Source organism: Lactuca sativa, chromosome 4, assembly GCF_002870075.4.
Source record: "Lactuca sativa cultivar Salinas chromosome 4, Lsat_Salinas_v11, whole genome shotgun sequence".
Classification (NCBI taxonomy): domain Eukaryota; kingdom Viridiplantae; phylum Streptophyta; class Magnoliopsida; order Asterales; family Asteraceae; genus Lactuca; species Lactuca sativa.
In genome coordinates this window covers 400,614,516-400,637,685 of record NC_056626.2, presented here as the reverse complement: position 1 = coordinate 400,637,685, position 23,170 = coordinate 400,614,516, and the positions used below count along the sequence as shown (strand labels likewise).

The 23,170-nt window shown below is 35.5% G+C and overlaps 2 protein-coding genes across 2 annotated transcripts; one reads left to right on the top strand and one right to left on the bottom strand.

The window, feature by feature from the left end:
- The first annotated feature begins 15,050 nt into the window (after positions 1 to 15,050).
- LOC111891754 (zinc finger AN1 domain-containing stress-associated protein 12) lies at positions 15,051 to 15,930 on the top strand. Its single transcript, XM_023887823.3, has 2 exons — positions 15,051 to 15,296; positions 15,384 to 15,930. The coding sequence occupies exons 1-2, from the start codon at positions 15,195 to 15,197 to the stop codon at positions 15,864 to 15,866; spliced, it is 585 nt and encodes a 194-aa protein (XP_023743591.2). The 5' UTR covers positions 15,051 to 15,194; the 3' UTR covers positions 15,867 to 15,930.
- A 53-nt stretch (positions 15,931 to 15,983) lies between these two features.
- Positions 15,984 to 17,841, bottom strand: LOC111891764 (ferredoxin-thioredoxin reductase catalytic chain, chloroplastic). Its single transcript, XM_023887830.3, has 6 exons — positions 17,511 to 17,841; positions 17,033 to 17,148; positions 16,903 to 16,952; positions 16,725 to 16,796; positions 16,523 to 16,583; positions 15,984 to 16,131 (listed from the first exon to the last, which is right to left on the bottom strand). Exons 1-6 carry the CDS (start codon positions 17,632 to 17,634, stop codon positions 16,087 to 16,089), a joined length of 468 nt encoding a protein of 155 aa, XP_023743598.1. The 5' UTR covers positions 17,635 to 17,841; the 3' UTR covers positions 15,984 to 16,086.
- Positions 17,842 to 23,170: the final 5,329 nt, after the last annotated feature.

The following is a 23,170-nucleotide window of genomic DNA, read 5'->3' as shown; positions in this document are numbered from 1 at the left end:
GTCGAGTGCAAAGGGTAACTCGACGAGTATAGACATCCTGACACCACTCGCCGAGTCTGAAGAACGACTCGACGAGTTCCAGTAGATCTTCAAGCTACTCGCCGAGTCTGAAGAACAACTCGACGAGTCCTAGTGAACCTTCAAGCTACTCGCCGAGTCTGAAGAACAACTCGGCGAGTTCTAGTGAATCTTCAAGCTACTCGCCGAGTCTGATCATTGGACTCGGCGAGTCCTCGCCATGCAGTCAATCCGCTGCCTCCTGTATTTCGCATGATTTCGAAGTATATAGATATAGGGCTTCCTGGACTTTCACATATACTATTACAGGGGTTTTTAACACTTATAACAACAATATAATCCAACTAACCCTTAATTGGGTTTCCTAAACCCTAAACTCGCATACAACGTAAAAGTTACAGATTTCGATCCGAAGATTACCTGGAAACGTGTTCCCTGTGTCTCCAAACCTCCAGTACTCGATTCCTTTGATCACCACCTTGCTCCTCCTTGTCTAACAATCTCTTCAAGCCTTCTCAAGTCCTCTCTCTTGCTTCAGATGCTCACACACTCCCAGGGGATCTTCAACCGGCCAAAAGACGCGACATGACGGCCATAAGATCGTTATATACGATCAGAAATGAAACGGCTAGGGTTCAGCTGAAACAGCGTCGACTCGCCGAGTCCCTTATTGGACTCGTCGAGTCCAGTCGCGCGTCTGCGACCAAGACCATGGCCCTACTCGGCGAGTCTTGCACCAACTCGCCGAGTCCCCTCCTAAATGTGCCCCAAAAATAATTTAAAGAGATACCTGAAATTCCGGGCTGTTACATATATCACACAAGATTATAAGAATCCAAATTATTTCACAAGTTATCGATCCTAATCTTCTATATTCAGATTCAATTGAGGATCTAGAAACAATGTTTTGTTTCTTACTCCTCCATGAAACAAGAGATTTCTCAATAAAAATACAGTAACTAGTAACAAATGTTCTTGAAGAAAAGCATTTAGCCCAGTCAGCATTAATAAATCTGACTTAACAATTGAAATACCTTTTTTCAGGATTTAATTTTAAATATCTTAGTAACCTAAATGCAATTTACAGGTGAGACTTCATTTGGACTGTGCATAAATTGATTCAATGTCGGCATAAAATAAGATATACCTAGCTTGGTAATTGTCAAATAAATCAACTTCCCAATTAATTTTTGAAAGTCTGTAATGTTTGTTAACAAATCATCATTTTTATCAATTTCATCTATATTTATTTTTAAATAGGGATTAAGAGGAACTCTAATAGTCTTACACCCCAAGGATTCCAAATTCGTGTAAGAGCTCATGACAATATTTCCTTTGAGTAAAACGAACACCACTATCAGTTGCACTTACTTCAATCCCCAAAAAATATTTTAAATTTCTCAAATCTTTTATTAAGAAAAGTGACTTTTAAAAAATATTTTAACATTTTCAATCTCAATAATACCATTACCTGTAAGGATATAATCATAAACATATACAAGAGGAACAACCATAGGCCTATTTTTAACATGAACAAAAAGAGAAAAACCATTTATACTTTGTATAAAACCAAAATTAGCTAAAGAATTGAAAAGTTTTTATTCCACTTTCGTGGAGCTTGTTTCAAACCATAAAGAGATTTTTTTAAATTTGCAAACATAACTGTTTCCCTTTGTATGATAGCCTTTGAGCAATGTCATATATACATATTTATCCAGGCTACCATACAAAAAACATTATTCACATCAAGTTGGAATAAACCCCAATTATTGTTAATAGCAAGAGAAATAACAAGTCTAACTGTAACTAATTTTGCAACATGTGAAATTTTTTCAGCATAATCAACTCCTTCCCCCTGATTGTACCATTTGGCAACAAGTCTTGCCTTGTATCTATCAATTTCTCCATTATACTTGCATTTGATCTTATAAATCCACCTACAACCAGTTGGATTTCTATCTTTAGGTAAATTAGTTATATTTCATGTATTATTCATATACAAAGCCTCATTTCTTCCTTTATGGCCTTAATCCAATTTGGATCATTACATGCTTCAATATAAGTTTGAGGTTCTAGAGTTTTGTTTAAATTGGACACAAAGCAATTAGTTTCCTTATCAAGAGCGAGTAATTAACTAATTTTTTTAACACCATATTTGTATTTACCTTCAATAATATAATCATTAAATTTGGTAGGTATTTTAGATACTCTTTGAGGCCTAGAAGAAAGTGGAGAGTGACTAGGAATAAGAGTAGTAGATTCAGAAAAAAAAAAAAGGATTGTTTTCCTTAGTCCGATCGGATGTAACGGGAACATCCTCACAAAACCAAGGGACAAATGTTTCCTCATAATAAGCAGTATCTGAATCAATCTGAGTTTGAACAACACTACCACCATCAGCTTGATGGGTCACTCCCAAGTCATCTGAGTTTGTGTTATTAATCAAAGACTTAGACATTTTAGAATCATCATAGGAAAAGGGTTAGAAAATATGATATTATACTGACCATTTTGTAACAAATCCTTAGATGCAACTTGAGAAGACTTCATTTTAAAAGGAAACACATTTTCATAAACCTTAACATCCCTAGAAAAGAAAGTAAGACTAGTATCAATACTCAAGAGTTTATAACCTTTCCTTTTATTTGAATATCCAATCAAAACATAATTTTCAAATTTAGGAGAAAACTTATCAAGAATGTTCAACTTTGTTCCAAAGCAAAAAAAACATCCAAATACCCTAAGATTATCGAATTTAGGAGAGTAATTATATATTTTTCTCAAAAGGAGATAAGCCATTTAAAACAGAAGTAAGGATACACTTTAATAAAAAAAACATCAATTAAAACAACATTTCCCCAAAAATGTAAGGACAAACCAGACTCAAACAATAAGGACCATGACAAATTTAAAGTATGCCAATGTTTTCTCTCCAAAACTCCAATTTATTGTGGAGTATAAATACATGTGGTTTGATGAAGAATTCTATTTGATTCAAAAAGATTTTTAATTTTGTGTTCAGCAAATTATGTTCCTTTATTTGGCCTTACAACTTTAACATTAACAGAAAATTGATTTTAGTTGAGACTTAAAAAACTAGTAACACATGAAAAAACCTCTTCTTTAGTCTTGAGAGGATAAATCCAAGTTCCTCTAGTGAAATCATCCACTGTAGAAGACACTATGTGTGGACCCTAGATGTAACATCCCAAAAATTACAAAGAGAATTTTCATTTAAAATAGAGAAATTAATTAAAAACATTTTTATTAAAATCAAGAAGTGAAATTCATTTATTTGAAACCATAAGGTTATCAGAGTTAAATTTACAAACAACGAAAACTATAATCTTTGATGTGTGTGTGTATAGTCCCGCCTAGGGGTGCAAACAAGCCAAGCTACTCGTGAGCTACTCAAGATCGAATCGTTAAAAGCTCGACTCGAGATCGATTTTAAACAAGCCCAAGCCGAGCTCGAGCTTAATATTAGGCTTGTTTATTAAACGAGCTCGAGCTCGAGCCTTTGTTAGTTGGCTCGATTAGGCTCGCGACCCTACATATATAATAATAAAATTATTTTTATTTTTATATATTAAAATAAATAATAATTTAATAAATACCATTTTAGGAAATTAGAGTATATCGTATATGAGCCTATCCCAAATCGAGCCCGAGCCCGTACAATTCTTAACGAGCCAATCTCGAGCTTTGTACCACAAGGCTCGAAATGAGCCGAGCTCGAGCTCGAGCTTATAAATGTTTAAATGAGCCGAGCCCGGGCCTGGTTAGGCCCGAGCTCGGCTCAACTCGTTTGCAGCCCTAGTGCCGCCAAGCTCTTCTCATGAACGACCTGCAAAACATTTTATCTAAAACTGTAAGCATGAAGCTTAATGAGTTCCCCAGTATACCACATATTCCACCATACATACAATGCATACAAGAAAAGTCCTTGGTTCTAATGTTGATCAACTATCTATCTATCATACATACAACATATATAATAACCATAGGTATTGATACATATCATGTGGATGTTGTGGTCCTACCACATTCTTATATTCACTTCTAGTGCTACAGTCCCCACTGCAATCTTTCCTACTATCGTTCCTGTCATGGTCTTTCATATAGTTGTCATGGTTCCTACTATGGCCATACATACATTTTCCATCATTCCCGCCATGGTCTTTCATACGTTTTCCATGGTTCCCGCCATGGTCTTTCATACATTTTCCATGGTTCCCTCCATGGTCTGTCATACAGTTGCATCGTTCCTATCATGGTCTTTCATACAGTTGCCATGGGTCCCACCATGGTCTTTCCTTGCAATGCCAAGGGCCAAATCCTGGTCTTACATACAGGTTCCAGGGGCCAAATTTTGGACTTTAATACAATAAATAAAGTCATATGTACTCAGAGATCAGATAGACTGTCGAAAAGATGGTCCACCCAAAAGCAATAAATCAGACAAGAACCATGCAATAAGGGTTTAGACCAAGAGTTCTCAGGATATCCAACTTAACCACCTACAACCATTACTAACATTACCCTAACCAACCATGACACCTAATAGTATCATATAGTCCAATGGAAAGACCTTACCTGTCTACCATACCATGACACGAAGTGTTATACACTACTCAAACCAACAATATCATATAATCAACAAGCAAGACCCTACCAGTCTAGCATACCATGACACCAAGTGTCTTATACTACACATACATAACAAGAAGTTATTCTTGGATTAGGTGTATAAACCCATAACTATAATTGGTATAAACTTGAATTGATAGTAACACAATCCTTTTTGGTTGCCCTCAAACCTAGCAATTAGATAGGATGATTTTTGGAGAGAGATCATGATTTATTATTTGATTAATAAATTGAAATAAATAATTTATTAATATATTATGAGAATAGTATATTAATTCGAAATAGTAATATTAAATTGATAATTAATTAGAAATTGATTGGAATTAATTTTGGGATTATTAAAATTAATTAAAAGTGCATGGTCTAAAGTGCAATTGTTCAATAGTTGAATAAAAGGCTCCAGAACCTACAACCAGGAAGGTTCACAGTTTCTAGAGGCTTTTAGGATTTCTAGAATTATCCTTGGAGGATAAGAAGGAAGCTAGATAATTACCAATTCAAGATAATATTATTATATTGGTTTTGGGCTTATCTAGGGTTTCCTAATTGCTCTATATAAGGACCCCTAGAATTTGATTTTCGGTCATCACTTCCTTCCCAAGGCTTGGCCGAAAGTTTGCTCTCCCTCTTTTCTCTCTATAATCTTCTTTCTTGCTAGCTTGGGTGTGAACTATTAGAGGCACGACATTTGTGGTGCTTGCTTCCAAAGGTTTCACATGTCAAGGATAATTGTTATTTACTATAACAACAATAAGGTATGTAATCCTAAACCCTTTCTTGTGTTTTTCGAAAATTACCTAGGGTTTCTAGGGTTCTTATTTTGACGTTCTTATTTATAGTTTCAATAGTAAAAACATAGATCTTGTTTTGGGTTGCATGCACACTTAAGAGTTTTAAGCTTGTTTTTTGTTATGCCTAAAATCCATCAATGGTATCAGAGCATTTGGTTTGTTTTCAATTGAATTTTCTATAATTATTTAATTTGATCAAATTAGGGTTTATGAAAATTAAACCGTAAAAGACTTAAAATTTTGAAATTAGGGTTAAGGTTTTGAAATCCTAATCTTCCTCCCCAAGTTTTGAAATTAGGGTTAGTGTTTTGAAACCCTAACCTTCATCCCCAAGAAATCTCGAAAATTGATAGGCTATTAGGGTTTTTCAAATTTTGGTAATTATCAGTTTAGTTGCCTAAAAAAGAGATAACTAAAATTGGAATAAATCTTATACCCTATATTTTCGAAAATTTAAAGGGTAAGGATTAGGATTAAATTATTTGATTAATTTAATTAGATAATCGTTATTTGATTTAATATATTTAATTAAATGTTAATTAATAGATAAATATTAAATCAATTGGTTTATTTTTAAATTTAACTTAGATATTAATTTTCAAAATTTAATCATAAACCTAGTATTTTGAAAAGTATTAAGATACACCTTATACTATATGTAAAATTAAAAGTTTAATAATTACTCTATGTATAAGACTAAGTCAAACCACTAGTACGCCTCATTCACGAAGCTAGTCTATAATGGGGGGGGGGGGGGTATAAGGAAACTGTCTATAAAATGGTAATTGAATGGGTGTCCACTCTCACCCACCGCTTCCTTGATTAGTGGAGGGTCGTTAGCCGAACGGGTTTGATAAGAAAATTAATTCTCATTAAAAGTATAATGACATTAAAAAGTACTAGAACCTTTTTTGTATTAAAATACCAAATCTAGTTACTTAAGGAAAATGTGAATTTGTATGCTAACCCATGAAATTGCACATTACAGTTTATACATCTTTAGTAGAGCGTGTGTGGTTAACCATAGGGACTAATAAAGAGTTGTAATGGGTATCTCATAAATTATCATTGTTGATGGAGCGTATGTGGTTTACCAACACATCAATTGAGATAATAAATGACAATGAGGTTACCAAGAATATTTTCATGGTTATTCACATCTTGTATGTGATCCTCGGTATCCTATTCACATAATAGAAGAACATAATTTGAGATTAAACATGTCATTGAATAGTTTCAATGAATCTCAGAAGATCTAGTAATTTCATCAAAACTTAATTTCTTTTTAAAATTTCATTTTCTATTGGTGGAATTGGTAAATCGTCATTTACCTACCTTTATAAAATTTAAAATTACATTATGGCATCCCTTTTCTAAGTTGTTAATTATATAGTTGGATCATAGCCTGAATATTTCATGTTTGGGTTGTTATATTAAGGATTATTCTTATCTAACTAAAACTACCTTCCTTTTATAGATGTCTAATCCAAATGAAGATTCTGGTTCCTCCTCCTCCAATCAAAACTTCTCGTTATTGAACATCTGCTCAAAGGTGACATTAGATGGCACCACTTACAATGACCGGATGCACAACATCAAAATGGCCCTTCGTTTTGTGGACAAGGAATATGTCCTTGAGAAAAAACTAGCTGAGATTGATGAAGAGAAGGCCAATCCTGAAGAATTAGCCACTTATAAGAGGCACTGCAATGATGCAACAAAAGTTTCTTTCATCATGGTCGCACGATGACCCCTGAGTTACAAAGATTCTATGAGGATTATTGGTTGTATGAGATGAACAAGGACCTTATGGAGAAGTAACATAAGTGAGCTCGTTAAGAAAAATACAAGGTGGTAAAGTCCCTCATGGCGTGCAAAATGAAAGAGGGAGAATATGTATGTGTCCACGTACAAAGAATGCATCGTTATGTAGAGCGCCTTGTTAGGCTTAATGTGCACTTTGATGAGGAGTTGCCTATTGACATAGTCTTGAACTCCTTAACAAGTTGTTATGATCAGTTCATCTTGACCTATCATTTGAACAACAGTGAGACCACCTTGGTCAATTGCACAAACTTTTGCAGGCAACTAAAGCTGGTATGAAGGGAAAATGTATTGCCTCCACTCCTTCTAGTGCTCCCGTTCTGGCCATTGGTCAAGGAAAATGTAAAAATACGAAAGGTCCTGCCAAGCAAAACTGGAAGGGAAAGTCTCATACAGGGTCATCTAGTAGTGGCCCTAAAGGAAAGTCCAATTTTGATCACCCACCTTCTTCTAATCCCAAAGAGGCTATCTGCTTTTACTGCAATGACAAGGGGCACTAGAAACAAAGTTGCTCGAAGTATCCGCAAGATAACAAAGATGGCAAGGTAAAGCCAACTTCTGCAGGTATATACACTATTCCATATAAGAACTTATCATCTTCTCGTTCTTGGATTCTTGATACAGGATGTGGATTTCATATTTGTTCTGATTTGCAGGGGCTAAGAAGAAGTGAGGAGGTGGGGCACGGTAGAATGAACTTAATCATGGGGAATAGACGATCTTCACTTATCACCAAGATTGGAGTTTATAGTCTAGTGCTTAGTAATGGTGTTAATTTGGATTTAATAAACTGTTGCTACTCGTCAGAAATGACATGAAACATTATTTCTTTTCATGCATTGTTCAAACAAGTTTCAGATATTCTTTTAATGATTTGAATGGTTCAATTTCTGCTTCTAAAAATGGTATGTTTTATTTTGAAGTTTTACCTTGTGATTGTGTGTATGAAATTGTGATATGTGTAAACAATTTAGCTAATAGTGTATTTCAAATTTATTCGTCTAATGGTATAGACATAGCATGCTTGTGGCATTAACGTCTTGGACACATTAACAAGAAATGCATCGCCCAACTCCAAAAGGATGGAGTGTTGGAATCATTTGACCTAAGGTCGGATGATGCATGCGAATCTTGTCTTTTGGGTAAGATGACAAAATCACATTTCACTGGATATTGTGATAGAGGTGAAGGTTTTTTGGACCTCATATACACAGATGTGTGTGGGCCCTTCAGATCCACCACAAGGGATGAAAATCGATTTTATGTATGATTTACAGATGATTATAGTAGATATAGCTATATATATAAGTAAAGCTAATGTCTTATGTTAATTGTTTAACTATTGTTTCACTTTGCATGTTTTTACTTCCTGAATAATTGAGTTATTAAGAATAATCAAATTATTCGAAAGGTCCACAATTGTTCGTATTTTGGAAGTAGGTATGAATGAAGATTGTCATGAACTGGTGTGTAGATTGTCTAAAAGGTATTAGACGTAGCAAAGGTTTGTTGCAACGTTCATGAGTGCTTATGAACAAGTTTTGAGCATTGGAATAAACCCGCGCTTGCTGGAATCACTTTATGGAACGTAACGCAAGTGATCGCAAGACGATAATATCATATGGTCTTAAAACCAAGATATATGGTTTATTGTTTATTAATTGGTTGTGCATTGACAATGTGAAACCGCATCAGTAAATTGATGTCATAAAACACATTGTTGTGTATAGTTGATTAGTAAATAGTAAACGCATATAAGTCGAAGTTTATCTGTTACTTTTATCCTAAGAGGGTAAAAGCGATATCAGGGCCCCTCGATGATTTGATTTGACTTATATGACGGTCCCGGTCAGGACTGAATTGATGTGTTCAATTAAGTTCTATGTCAAATGAATCTGAGATCGAGAAACAATTGCTGGATAATAAGTTCCATGAGATTGTCCACATAATATCTAAACAGATGACTGTACGATCCTTTATCTAAACGACAGGATACTGATAAGATCAGAGTTTGACAGCATCTTTGAGAGCTACGATTGCTAATCGGATTGTGTTTTCATATATAGTTACTAGACTTATCCAAGTGGGAGACTGTTGGATTACTGTCTAAGGCTGTAAGTATATTTGGTAAGTACTTGACCCGGTTGTGCATGGTCCTTTTGGGTTGCCTTCACCATAGCAACTTGACAGGATGATTTGTAAAGAGAGAAGAGATATTATTGTTAATATATTATGAGAGTAATATATTAAAGGAATAATAATATTATTTGATTGATATAAGTCATATATTAATTGATAATTAATTTGGTGACTTAAAGAGGTTAATTGAGTAAAAGGGCATAAACTGTCAAATGTATGATAGTTGTGTTTTGGGCTATGTATCCTTATGGATATTAGGGTGGACGGATTTTAGGGTTAGGATACCTTAAAAGCGTCCAAGCCTCATATCTAGGAGGATCTTTGGATTGCTTAGGGTTTGCATGTGGGCCTAAGTTATTCAATTAGGGTTAAGGGTGTAAGGGTGTAACCCTAGTATCTCATAGTATAAATACACCCCTTGGGTGAGGGAAATCGGCCATACTCTTGCAAGGAAGAACCCTAGAGCCGATTTCCTTATCTCCTCTCTCTCTCAAGATCATCCTCTTCTAGTTGGTGTTTGTAAGCCATTAGAGGAGTGACAATTGTGACTCTAAGCTCCAAGAACAAGAAGTTTCAAGCAATCAACTTAAGGTATTCTTCTAGATCTGATTTCATATGATATGATTCAATTGTTTACCCTAGATCTAGAATTGTAAGCCTTGGATACATTGCATGTTCAATTAGAGAAACCTAGATCCAAGCATTAGGGTTTGCATGTGCACATAGGAAAGTTCTTATGGCTCAAACCCATCAAGTTTCCCCCAAGGTACCAACACATAAACAAATAACATATACAACAACATGTCAGGTCCAATCAACCATCGGGTTGGAATACCCAGGCCCAGTCACCCTCTGAGTCCAGTCTTCCTCGGAATGGAATACCCTAGGTGAAATGCCAATATACAATGGGTCCAGTCAACCATCTGGTTGGAATATCCGAGGCCCAATCAACCATCGGCTTGGAATGCCAATATACAATGGGTCCAATCATCCTTGGGATGGAATACCCTCTGGCCCAATCAACCATCGGGTTGGAATGCCCAGGGTCTATTGGCCCACACATATAGCAGTAAAATCTCAACCGCCAATCAAAATATGTGCACTTATAATAGATAAACATATAATCAGTCACCCGACAATCAAACAGATCTACAGATCACTAAGTATAACATGATCCTATATACCAGGATACATATCTAACAGATCACTACAACACGATAACATACTATCACATAATATGATATATAATCCAACGGGCCGACCTTGGTGCCTTAGACCCATAAGTTAGTGAGGAAAACTCACCTCACAATCTGTACAAAAGCTGATGAGGTCTCGACTCCGAATCTCAACTCTAACCGTCACCTATCCAACTATAAGACCAATTCTCAACACAATCCAAAATACCTAGAATATCCTTAAGTCAAAATTGTTCAACCTTAGTCAAAGTTAAACTCAAAGTCAATGGTCCTTAAAACCCATATCCAACCTCACGTCGTGGCCAGACATTGGTCACGTCGTGACAGCGAACTCGGTCTGATTCCCTCTCGACTCGATCTAACCTAGTCAACTCATCCAAAGAAACCACATGAATTGGCTTCACGACGTGAACACCCATTCTCACGTCGTGAGCTGCAATGATTCTAATAGAAGACGGGGATTCTTCGAATCTCACGTCGTGAAATCTTGCATCTCACGTCGTGAGCTTTGTCTGAGGCTAAGGGTCAGCATTTTAAGTCCTTATTCCATTAAGTCCTCAAGTCTACTTCATCCAGAAGTTATAGGGGACCCTAAGGTCCATAAAAATGTTTCCTTTATGGCCATGCATGCACCAAGCATGATCCATCCACTTTCTAGGTCAAAAGTGAATAAATGAGCTTCAATCTTTCATGCATGCCTCAAATCCATACCAACTTTCAGATCTGAACAATATTATGATCTAGGGACTCTAAGAATCCATAAAGTTGCCAACTTTATGGATTTACTTCACTTAAGCATACAATAGCATAAATAAAATGGACAAAACTCAAGATCTATCCATAATAAGCAATAAATTCGGAGCCTTTGATACTTACAAATGTCCAAAAGCAGGAAAAGATGATGATGATGATGATACTTTGCCCACTCCACCACTAGAGTACTTCTTTCTTCTTCTTCTCTTCTTCTTCAATCTAGAAATTCATCAAAATAACAAAGGAACTTTAGGAGGAATAAGATTAGGGTTTATAGAGGCTTAGAGAGTGGGCAACCCTAGCCCTCTCATTCCCTTAAAAAAACCGAAAACTTAGGGCTTTTGTCTTCAGCCGCTCTCACGTTGTGAGCATTAGACTGCTCACGTTGTGAGCCTTAAAATGATGTGTGGGTCCAAATCACTCCTCACGACGTGTACAAGCATTCCTCATGTCGTAAGTAGGGCCAATATTGAAACTTTTAACTTCACAATAATAATAATAATGTGCACCTGATCCGAACATTACATAATGGGGGAATATCTCGAATTTTATCGAGTAGACTGTGTAGATCATTGGCAAACAAGAAAATATGTGCACCCTAGAAGAACTTATATTTCTAGTTCTTAATTAAATCGGCAAAAAGCCCACAAACCCGTGGCATTACTCGCAGAGAATGTATACCAATCTCTACTACTAGTAATACAATAATCACGATAGAAAAGATGCATACCAAGAGGTACCTCCAAGGAAAGGTACAAGAGTTCAAATTTGGTTTAAATTAAAAGACAACATATGGCTTAAGTTACACATGATAGGTATAATAACATTGACAAAAAAAATTGTGCAAGTAATAATAGTGCCACAAAATTTAGTACATGACAAGCACAAACCTACCTCCAGTGATAATATTGCCAACAAATTTAGTACATGACAAAAACAAACCTAGCTACCTCCAGTTATATAACATGCAAAGTTGCAAACGATATTTCAAAGAATTGGTTGGACAGTAGAAGAATTAGAGTTCGTAGCCTTAGCAGCATCACTAGGAGCTAGATTAAGCTCTTGATTGATCTATGATTGTTTCGTAGGAATTATCGAATAAACAACTTCACAAAAACGCTTTGAAGCCATAATTTTTACATATGAAGGGAGTGGTGAAAAACAAAAGGAGAACAAGCATAAGAAAACCATAAATCTAGCTAAATAACAAAAACATACACATTAAACTCATGCCAAGTCAAGTACGAAGTCGGCTACAAGACGCACTATTCGTGCCACATCTTATAATTATGTCACAAGCTCTTCACCGTTAAAAACGGTTTAAAATGATACACACCTCAACAAAAGCTTCACAATCTACCAACACACAAATGTTTTTTACCACTCAAACACTATTACATCCTTACCAAACTTTCTCTAGTTGTGGCTTTGGCTCTAGAGAGTAATTCTATGACCATTTTTGAAGTGCTCTGATCTATTTTGTTTTATCTCAAGGTGATACGGTTAATCCGAATTAGAAGATCACCGATCTTAACATTGAAGGACTTCGAAGGACGGATGTAGCATCAATAATAAACAAATCATTATTTAATTCTACTACAAGTGACTCCTTTCAACTTATTACTCGATTCATCCTACTCGAGTACCCGCCAATTTTACCGGATCATCTTTAGGAGCGGAAGGTGGGGCATTAACAGGTTGACGATGTCATTAGACATTTTGTGGGACATGGTTAGAAAATGAAATAATTCAAAAATAAAATAAAATATGGGATGGAGTATGCTTTTAGAACTTTATGGAAAGGAAAGGGTATTATTCCTTGTCTTTACAATTGGGCAACTTTTCCTTTTGTTTTTGCTAAAAGTCACAAAACACGTCTTCTTGGAACCTACAATATCTATTTTAATTTGTATTTTAGTTTATTTACTTATTAACAAATCTATTTTCAACAAGTTGGAATTTGTCCACCTCAATGTTTAACCTACATAAAAAAAAAAGGTTGCATGAATGTTTCGAAGATCCCTTGAATTGTAGCGAGTTAAAATGTACGTAATAGTTGACTCATGGGTTTTCTTTTTAATATTAAATCATGTATAGATAAATTTGTTGAATGTATAATAATGTCCGAATAAAACATGTCGTATATAAAGACGATTGTTTTGTTTTGAATTTGAATGAACCTTTTAATCAAATAAAACAAGATTGTCAAGATCGAGATTTTATATATGATTGTCTTTTGGTTTACAAGATCGGGATCAAGATCCTAAGATCACACAAAAAAACATAAATTAAACTTATAAATTCAAAACATGAAAAATATCGCACACATTCAGTTTCTCATTCAAAGCAGATAAAAACTTCAAAATTAATCGCAACAAAAAAGTTAAACGGTAAACCGGTAAAGAGTTCATATCGTAAAATGGTAAATTCATTTTTTACTTATTTTTATTTTTATTTTTAAAAGCAAATCAAGGGGGAGTGGGATCGGATTAAATCTCGATTTTACAATCCTATGATCTTACTTGCGAACCTACCCCAGATATTATTCATATAGGATCTGGCTGGTTTTTCATAACTAAGATCGTAAGATCCTACAATCCTACGATCAAAATCATGATTTTGCCAAACTTTGGAATAAATTACCGTACAACTCTTCCATAAAAAAACAATGGTGAATAATAGTTGAAGGCTTATTTAAAAAGTTGCTGCAACTCATAGTTTACTTTCTATAGATAATAATATAAGATAAATTATATTTTATCACATCAATAATTAATCTTTTTAATACCTTTTAATATATCTTTATTTTCTTATACGTTATATAAAATCTTCTTATATAATTTGTCATTTTTAAATATACATCATATTTTTTTAAAATATAGCTTTCTCTGATGTTGTATAATTAAAAAAAAAAATACTACGCGGCCTTGATGTTTTTTAATCTTTCACATTTGCCTTTGAAAGTTTTAACAATTATTTTTTAAGATACATATTTGTAAAAAAAAAATACATTCAATTCTACTTTATTTATTTAGTTAAATAGGTTAACTAATAAAAGCTAATAAAATTTTAATAATTAAATATAACTAAAATTTATAACAAAATATTATTAAATACAATATCAGAATAGACAAAAACATAGAAAAGTAAATAATTGGAATTACAAAGTGATAACGATAAAAATTACCAAATCAACTTTTCAAATAGTAAAAGGTTTTAAAAAGAAGCTACAATCAAAATAAAGTTACTTGAGAAAATCTTAAGCACTGCCTTTTGGGATTTTGGTTGTTGGGTTAAATTTGGGCCCAGTTGTAATGAAGAGAAAAGTAAAAGAAATATATCAATCACACAAAAATAAAACAAATAAAACACAAATCCATTTTTATACTATCTACTACATACTACTATCTAACCACTTGGATTATTTCTGAGTAACTCATTAACTCGTATCTAGATTATATTCTAGCACACGGACATTAACTCGTATCTAGATTATATTCTAGCACACGGAGGGCCCAAAAGATAAGCATTACCCAGTCCATTAAATTGAATTTAAAGGCCCACAAACAGTCCATAACCTTCTGTTATGTGGGGCCCAAAGACCCAAATCCTTCGTCCGCTTTCATAAAAAGTCAAAAAGAAGAACCCAGAAGCTTTTCAAGCAGACGTGTATACGCTTTCATGGCTTACGCCCCAAGTCAAAACCAAAGCTATATATACTCACCCCAAAAATCCCCAATGCACAAACAAAATCACAATTTATCTATTTCACTTTCTTCAACCATTAAATTGTTCTTAAGATCAACAGAATTACCATAATACCATGGCAGGAACAGAAGCTTTTCCCGATTTAGGCAAGCATTGCCAGCTTTCCGATTGCAATCAGCTCGATTTTCTCCCGTTCAAATGCGATGGCTGTGAAAAGGTAAGTTCATGAAATCTTCAATCGGTTCTCTTTTTTCTGCTCATGGAATATCGATTGTAATCTATCAATTTCGATTTTCTGTTGCAGGTTTTTTGCGTTGAACATCGATCGTACAAGTCTCACGAATGTTCAAACTCGGATCACAACAGTAGAAAAGTATTGGTTTGCGAAACATGTTCGATGTCGATGGAGATTCCGTTAAACAGAAAAGGAGGAGAAGATGAGAACGTTTTGATTTTGGAAAAGCATCGGAAATCTGGAGATTGTGATGCGAAGAAGAAGAAGAAACCCACGTGTGGTGTTAGGCGGTGTAAAGAGATTCTTACCTTTTCAAACACGAGTGCTTGCAAGTCTTGCGACGTAAAATTCTGTTTGAAGCACCGGTTCCAATCCGATCACGCCTGCAAAAGTCACAACTCGCCGACGGTGGCTGCTGCTGCCGGCGGTGGTGGTGGTGCACGGCCGTTTTTGGTTGCTTTGGCTTCGAGAATGGGGAAAGATTGTACGAAGAAAACTGGTGGTTCTTCTTCATCGGCTTCTACACCTTCTACATCTGTTAAAGCTTATTGAATTTGTTGATAATAATATTGTATTGTTATAGTTTTTATCTTTAAAACGTTTTCGTTTGTGTTTTTGTTTATTGTTTTCGTGGAAGATAAGCTATAGAAAAGAGATCAAATACACAACTAGATTGAAGATTGATGATATAATATGATATATAATCATTTAGCATTTAACATATAAATATACATGAACGATTGCTTGTTTTGTTTGGAAAAAAATTAGGCAACTACATGTTTGCTGTCAATTCTTTGATTTCTTCCAAGGAAATAGCCTGCATTATATCCAAATTCCAAAAATCACATGAGATAGGGTTATAATGAAATTTATGATTTTCTTTTTTTACAAAATATGCAACTATTTTTATTTTAGGACCAAAGATGCATGTATTACCAGTAACCAATTTATCACATTAAAATTGAAGCAAAAATTGTGCTTTTTTAGGATTAAATGTTCAATTTGTACAAGAAAGTTGTTTTTTTATGTGAAATATTTTAGTAGTAACTTGTTTGTCATGCTAAAACATGATAACATGGCTCGTATTAATGGTTGCATAAATTGGCAAAAAAAAATGAAACACCCATGTATAAAATATAAATTGGTAAAAAAAAGTGAAAAATTGATGCATAAGTTTGTTAAAATGAAATTTATGATTGTAATTTAACCTGTTCATCGCCAGCAAAATCATTATCAGGCGTGAGAAAAAGCATGCAATGGCACTCCTTCCTGAGATTTTACAAACAAATAATCACGATATATTATATCTAGAAATAAATCAATGATCATTATAATTAAGTTTCAAATCATTAAAAGCTTAGATCATGTAATTGACTTCTAGTGCTTGTTTACAAATGAAGGGATTTTTACCTTTCTCTCATGGGTACACAAGGGCAATTCCAAAAGCCTTGACTTGCTTCTGCAGCTTTGTCATCATAGTGCCTGTTGTTTTAAGCAAGTAGCAAATTATATGATTTATAAGACTCCATTTACATTTTACAAAATCAAAAGCAAAATTTCCCTCGAGGAAGATTTGAAATACACTTGCCTACAAGGACAAAGTGGTGCACCCAATGTATCTCTATGATCTGCCAACCCCTGTATCCACCAAAGTAATTGCTTTCATGTTATCATGTCATGTATAACAAACAAACAGGGCCCAAGATGAAGGAGTTTACCTTGATAACTACAGAAGTAACACCTTTGTCAACGCAGAAAAACGTGTCAGATTTACGAGCATACTGCTCTGAGAATTTACGCATAATCTCAACAGACTTATCTGATGGCTCATCAGCTGAAATAAACAAACATACAGCTTAGCAAACAGCAATATAGAAGCATAGATCAAACCACAGAAACAAGAATTTAGAAACTCGAGCCTAGGGTTTTAACTCGTAATTAAGTTCAGTAAATGAGTAAATTGAACACTGAGAGTGCCTTGCACAAATAACCATATCATCGATCGAACAATTTGAGCTCATGATATTCTAAGCAGCATCAATTAAATAGATCACATAATTTTGCGATTCAAGTACTAACACCAGGATCGATTGAACTACAGGAATAAAAGCTCAACAAGAGCTTCAACACAGAAACCACGAAACTTCTCAAATAAACATAAGTTCAGTGAGCATCTGAGAGGGGATTTTGTACTACCTTTCGCGATTACTACGACAGGACGACGATGGAGGCGCGTTTGAGGAGTAGTGAAATTAGGGGGGAAGCCAAAGCCGACGGAGTAAGAGGACGTCGCCGACAGAGATTGCATCGCGGTCGTCATCTCCAATTTGGATTAATTCAGAGTAGAATTTGCAATGGATGAAGGAAAGCGGAAAGCCTATACGACATCGTCGAAAACCTATATATACATCTGTGTGTATTTATGCTTTAGAAGATCTTTTGAGGGCTGAAGGAGACGTGAGCAAGCATCACCACTCGTTCCAGATTATCGGAAGAAATTAACACACACAGAGAGAGAGAGAGACTCTTGTTTGATTTTGTAATATGCAGACACATGTCAAAGAGATTACTTATTTCTATGGCTATAGATTACTCTCTTGATTTTTATTAGAATTAGAATTTGTAAATTATTTTTAAAATTATAAAAAACGTTTAAGTATAAATACCAAGAATCTAAAGTTACAGTGTCCAAATTAAACTACCAAGATAATGTTAAAAGATGGACTAACTTGAATGTTTATCCATAGTTGGGTTAAAATTGTGTAAAGACAAAACTTCAAAAATGGTCCCTGTGGTTTCCAGAAATATCAAGTTTAGTCTTTAAGTTCAAAAAACCTCACAGATGGTCCCTGTGGTTTCAAAACTTTTAACAAATGGTCCTTCCGGCTCACTCCGTTAGCATTTCACCGTTAACTCATTTTTTAATAAAATATTGCAGGGGTAATTTCGTCAGTTCAATTGTAACCTTCTCTCTTTAATATGAAATGATTACTTGCTTACACATCACTACCCGTCCCTCTCTCAAGAAGATAATCAGTTACAGGTTTAGTCATTGGGTTAATTCCCATCGTAGAAGCAAGAACAGAAATTGTGATTTAGGGTTTTAAGCTGCAGAAATTGCAATGGTGCTATCAATATGGTGTTTTCGAGAAAAATTTGTAACCATGGAGGACTTAGGAAAAACATACGGTACAATACTACAACAAAACTTGTTTTTTCTTGGTCTATTGTGTTGACGTAAGGATATCATTGATTTTACTCTTTTTTTTGTGTTTACAGAAGGTTATGACAACTATTTCACGTTGAAGATACACTACAGTGGTGTCTTCACCAAAGCACCTGGAAGGAAATACGTTGATGGTGTTGTAGCATATGTAGATTATGTTGACACTGATTTATTTTCAGTTCATGAGCTTAACGACATGGTTCGAGAACTAGGGTACAAAACTGAGCAAACCCTTTACTACCATTTCTGTATCCCTGAATACCCTTTGGACTATGGCTTAATGCCTTTAGGTAATGATCAAGATGTACTTAAAATGGTATCATATGTCCCTAAACACAGACTTATTAGGGTGTATATTGAAACTGGTCAGACAAGGGTAGCTAGTTATTACAAGTCTCTTTCTAAAGTTGTTATTGAAGAGTTGGAGCCTGATAGTGTGTCACCTGAAATGAATAGAAAGAAACCTTGTAGGAGAGAAGCAGGATCATGTAGTAGAAAGCTTGATCTAAACAAGTCTATGAACCCTGATTATGAGCAGTCACAAGTGTTAGATGTTGATGAAGGCCATGATTACTCAAAGAGTATTCTACCATTTATAAGGTCACAAGGTAAACAAAGTCATGTCATTCAAAAGGAAGTGGTGAATCATGAAATTGAAACTCAAGAAGAAGTGATCACTAGTGCAGTTGAAACTGAAGAACAATTGGGAACTTACCATGTACAGGAACCAAGCTGCCAAGCTGATGATGGAGCTAATACTACAACAGTTGATGACTATGAACCATTTGTAGAGGATTACTCACTTTATGTTGATTATGATGTTGAGTTTAATGTTCAAACTTCATTTGAAAAACAACCAGAAGTGGATTATCTAGAGGGTATGGTGAGTGATGATAGTGGAGAGGCTTTCTACTCTGAGAGTGGCCATGGTTCTGAGGATAGTTGAGATGATTCTGATGACAGTGAATACAATATGGATGAGTCTAACATACAATTTGATGTAGATGTAGACATGAGTGAATTCCATAATGCTGTTGATGTAGATGAACATGGAATCTTGAACAATCATTCAAAAGATGATGGGATTGGAGTGGTTGATGATGAGTTGGAAGTTATTGCCATTGATGATTATCAATTTGCAAGATTTCATGAAGATGATAGGAAGAGACTGCTAAAAGAGTTGAGTAAGTCAAGTACATGCTCACATGGAGAGGTTCATGTTAAACCACTTCAGATTGGTCAGGTCTTCAAAACCAAGGTTGATGTTAAAAACTAGATGAACTCACATGCTGTAGCAACAAGGAGGTCTTTATACCTAGCAAAAAATGACAAAATCCGGATTAGGGTGAAATGTAAAGGTGTTGTAAGTAAACCTTCTACAGGAGTTGATGGTGGTGGGCCCTCAACCAAAAGTAGGGCAAAGTGCAAGGGTAAAGATGTAATTGCCAATAAAGGTACATGTCCATGGGCAGTCCAAATATCGAGGGCTAATGAAAATCAGGATTGGTTGGTGAAAACAGTACAAGATGAGCATAAATGTTTGCAAACAAGGGCGGTTAAAGCTTGCACTTCCAGATACGTAGCAAACTTAATTGTTCAACAAATACAGAGTAACCCTAAAATTCCAGTGAAAGCTTTACACGAAGAGTTGTGCAAGAAACTGGAGGTAGGAATGTCATTGCAAAAGGCTGTTAGGACAAAGTCAATGGTTGAGCGTATCATTAGTGGGGACTACCAAGTACAGTATGGATTTTTGAGGGATTATGTGTTGGAGCTACTCAACACTAATCCTGGTACAACAGTTCGGATTGATTGTTGGGTCAAAATATGGTTTATACTTTGCTTTTATGGGCAATTATATTTTTCTGTAATATTTATGAATTTATGGTCTAGTTTACGGCTGAGTTTACGGTCGTAAACACCTTACGGCCGTAAACCCATTTACGATCCATGTGTTATCCGGCCCATATTCCAAGTATAAATAGAGGTGTTAGGGTGAGGAGTACAGATTGATGAACCCTAGAGAGTTTACGGCCAGAGAGACAGAAGAACTATTGTGTGTTAGTGTGTGTGTGAATCTCTTGTATCCGGATCATCATTCTATTCATTAATTTATTGGAGATTCATCATCTACTTCTTCTCCTTCTCTTCTATTTGATATGACATCATCCGTTTGATTGGGATTCCGCACCATCAAACGGATCTGATTGATACACAGACATTTTAGGGACTTACAATTGGTATCAGAGCCAAGTTGTATCAATCAATTTTGTCAGATTTGGGGCATTATTTGATCTTATTTTCGAAATATTTTTGCGTTTTTGGATAGATCTCGCAAAAATAAGGGTGTTTGTTCTTCGTGTTTTTCATAAAAAAAGGTTTTTGATCGAGTTTTGGAGCTTCAAAGTTGAAAAATCGGTGTTTTTGATCGGAGTTTGCGGCCGGCGGCTAGGGTTTCGGAGTTCACGGCCGGAGCTTACTATCGGAAACAGTTCACGGCCGGCGGCTAGGGTTCCCGAGCTTGCGGCCCGAGGTTCACGGTCCGAGCTTGCGGCCTCGGCCTCGGTGGTTTACGGCCTCGTAGATAGCACCTCATCCTCGCAAGCACTTTCCTCGCCTCGCATAAAAAATAATACGCGAATTGGAGGTGCCGGAGATTGAACCCAGGTCTCTTGAATGAACATCCATGCGTCTTACCACTTGAGCCAAGCTTTCTGTTGTTGCAAGCTTCCGTTTTTTTTTAGTATAACCACTCCTGTCGCAGCAAGTTTTGTTTTTCTTGACACTTTTAACCCCAAAACTCAATTTCTTTTAATTTTAAATTCCTTTTTCATTCAAAATTTAAAAAAAAATTAATAATACTAATAAATTAAATTAAAATTAATAAATAAAATTATATTTTTAGTTTTTGACTTTTATTTTTTAACTTTTGACCTTAAATTTTGACTTTGACTTCCAAGTTTGACCTTTGACTTTAAACTTTGACTTTTTTTGTTTATCTTTTAAATTTTCAAATTTAGCTTTTCGGTTTGACTTTTCAAGTTTGACTTTTTTAATTTGACTTTTAAGTTCTAGTTTTGCTTTTAATAGTTTTTGAAGTTTACTAGGAAATTGAAAACATGAAAGAGAGTCGTCAGGATATGTTAAGACAAAATTTCAACATTTTCGATTATATCCCTGGAGAAACCCTTGAAACTCAGTTGCAGCGATTTACTACACTTATTACCGAGATGAATATAGCTGGGATCTTCTTGTCTAAATCTGAGATAAACAAAAAGCTATTGAATTCACTTCCGAAATCGTGGGATATGAATGTGGCTATCATCAAGAAGTCAAAAGATCTCAATCATCTTAGTCTTGCTGATGTAATTCAATAACTTGATACTTTGAAGTGTAGAGAAACAATGAGTTCTGAAAACATTCCGGTCACTAAAGTTACATGTAGTCCAGCTTGTGAAGCTACGATTAAATTTCTTCGGGAACAAATCGATTTATTTAAAAGAGAAATTGAGGACCTGAGATATGAAGGATATCAACTCAGGAAAGGACATAAACCCCTGAAGGCTGAATTAGAAGCAAAAACCAAGGACTTTAGGAAACTTCAGGAAGAGTATAGCAACAAGTGTGAGAATTATGACTATATTAAGAGACAACTTGCTGTTGTAACTGAAGAACTTGACGCTTTAAAAATTAAGTGTGGAAAAATAGACGTTAGTTTTAAAAATTATACTGCGTCAAGTTAGACAGTCGAGTCCTTATATGAAACCCAATTAAAATTCAAAGAAAATCAAAGCAAGGGTCTAGGGTATGATAGTGTTCCTCCTCCTTTCAATCATAACTACACATCCATCCCCATGACACAGAAAGAAATTGACAGGGAGGCACATCTTCAATATGGAAAACGAGATGGATTTGTGTCAGGAGGAGTTATTAATATTGAAGATACTAATGTTGCTACTTCTTGTGCAGGTAAAGTAGCAGAGGATGAGAACAAGAAGAGTTCTTCTGAACAAACAAACGACCCCTTGAACTCTAAATATGTTGCTTCTAATCAACCTGCCGTTGGTAAATACAGGCCACCAATTCCAACGCAACAGAGTTCTTGTGGCAAGTGTGCATGTAGGAACAACAAGAGACAAGGCAAGGATACGCCACCAGGGGCAGGAAGAAACAACTTCACAGTGAAGAAAAAGACATGTTTTCATTGTGGAACACCTGGTCACATTGCCCGAAATTGTCCAAATCGCGCATACGTTCCTTACTATGTGCAAGGCTGGCAGAACGCGCCAAGAGGGAGATACTCCAAAAGAAACCCCTCAAAGTCACGTTCAGACATTGACGACTGGAATGCCAAGAAGGCCAAGAATGTAACTCCCAAGGCCAAGAATCAAACTCCAAAGGACAAGCATCCGAATCCCAAGGGCAAGAAGGAAATGTCAGCCAACAAGCCTAGTTCAAGAGATGCTCCTGTGAAGCCAAGACCGGTTAGGTCAAAGTCATCTCGGCAGTCGGCTTCAAGTTCCAAATCAAGTACTGAGCCACCCATAGGATCGAAAAAGAAATGGGTTAAACCCAACTACAAATGGGTTCCAAAGGCTCACTCTCCCAAATCTCCTAATGCTTCTAACGT

Bases quoted from the DNA above. Each gene is read 5' to 3' on its own strand.
- LOC111891754 (XM_023887823.3), top strand. From the start codon at position 15,195: ATGGCAGGAACAGAAGCTTTTCCCGATTTAGGCAAGCATTGCCAGCTT. The intron at 15,297-15,383 runs GTAAGTTCATGA...TTTCTGTTGCAG, and splicing joins AATGCGATGGCTGTGAAAAG to GTTTTTTGCGTTGAACATCG.
- LOC111891764 (XM_023887830.3), bottom strand. From the start codon at position 17,634: ATGACGACCGCGATGCAATCTCTGTCGGCGACGTCCTCTTACTCCGTC. The intron at 16,953-17,032 runs GTAAACTCCTTC...TGGTGGATACAG, and splicing joins TTACTTCTGTAGTTATCAAG to GGGTTGGCAGATCATAGAGA. The intron at 16,797-16,902 runs GCAAGTGTATTT...TTAAAACAACAG, and splicing joins GCACCACTTTGTCCTTGTAG to GCACTATGATGACAAAGCTG.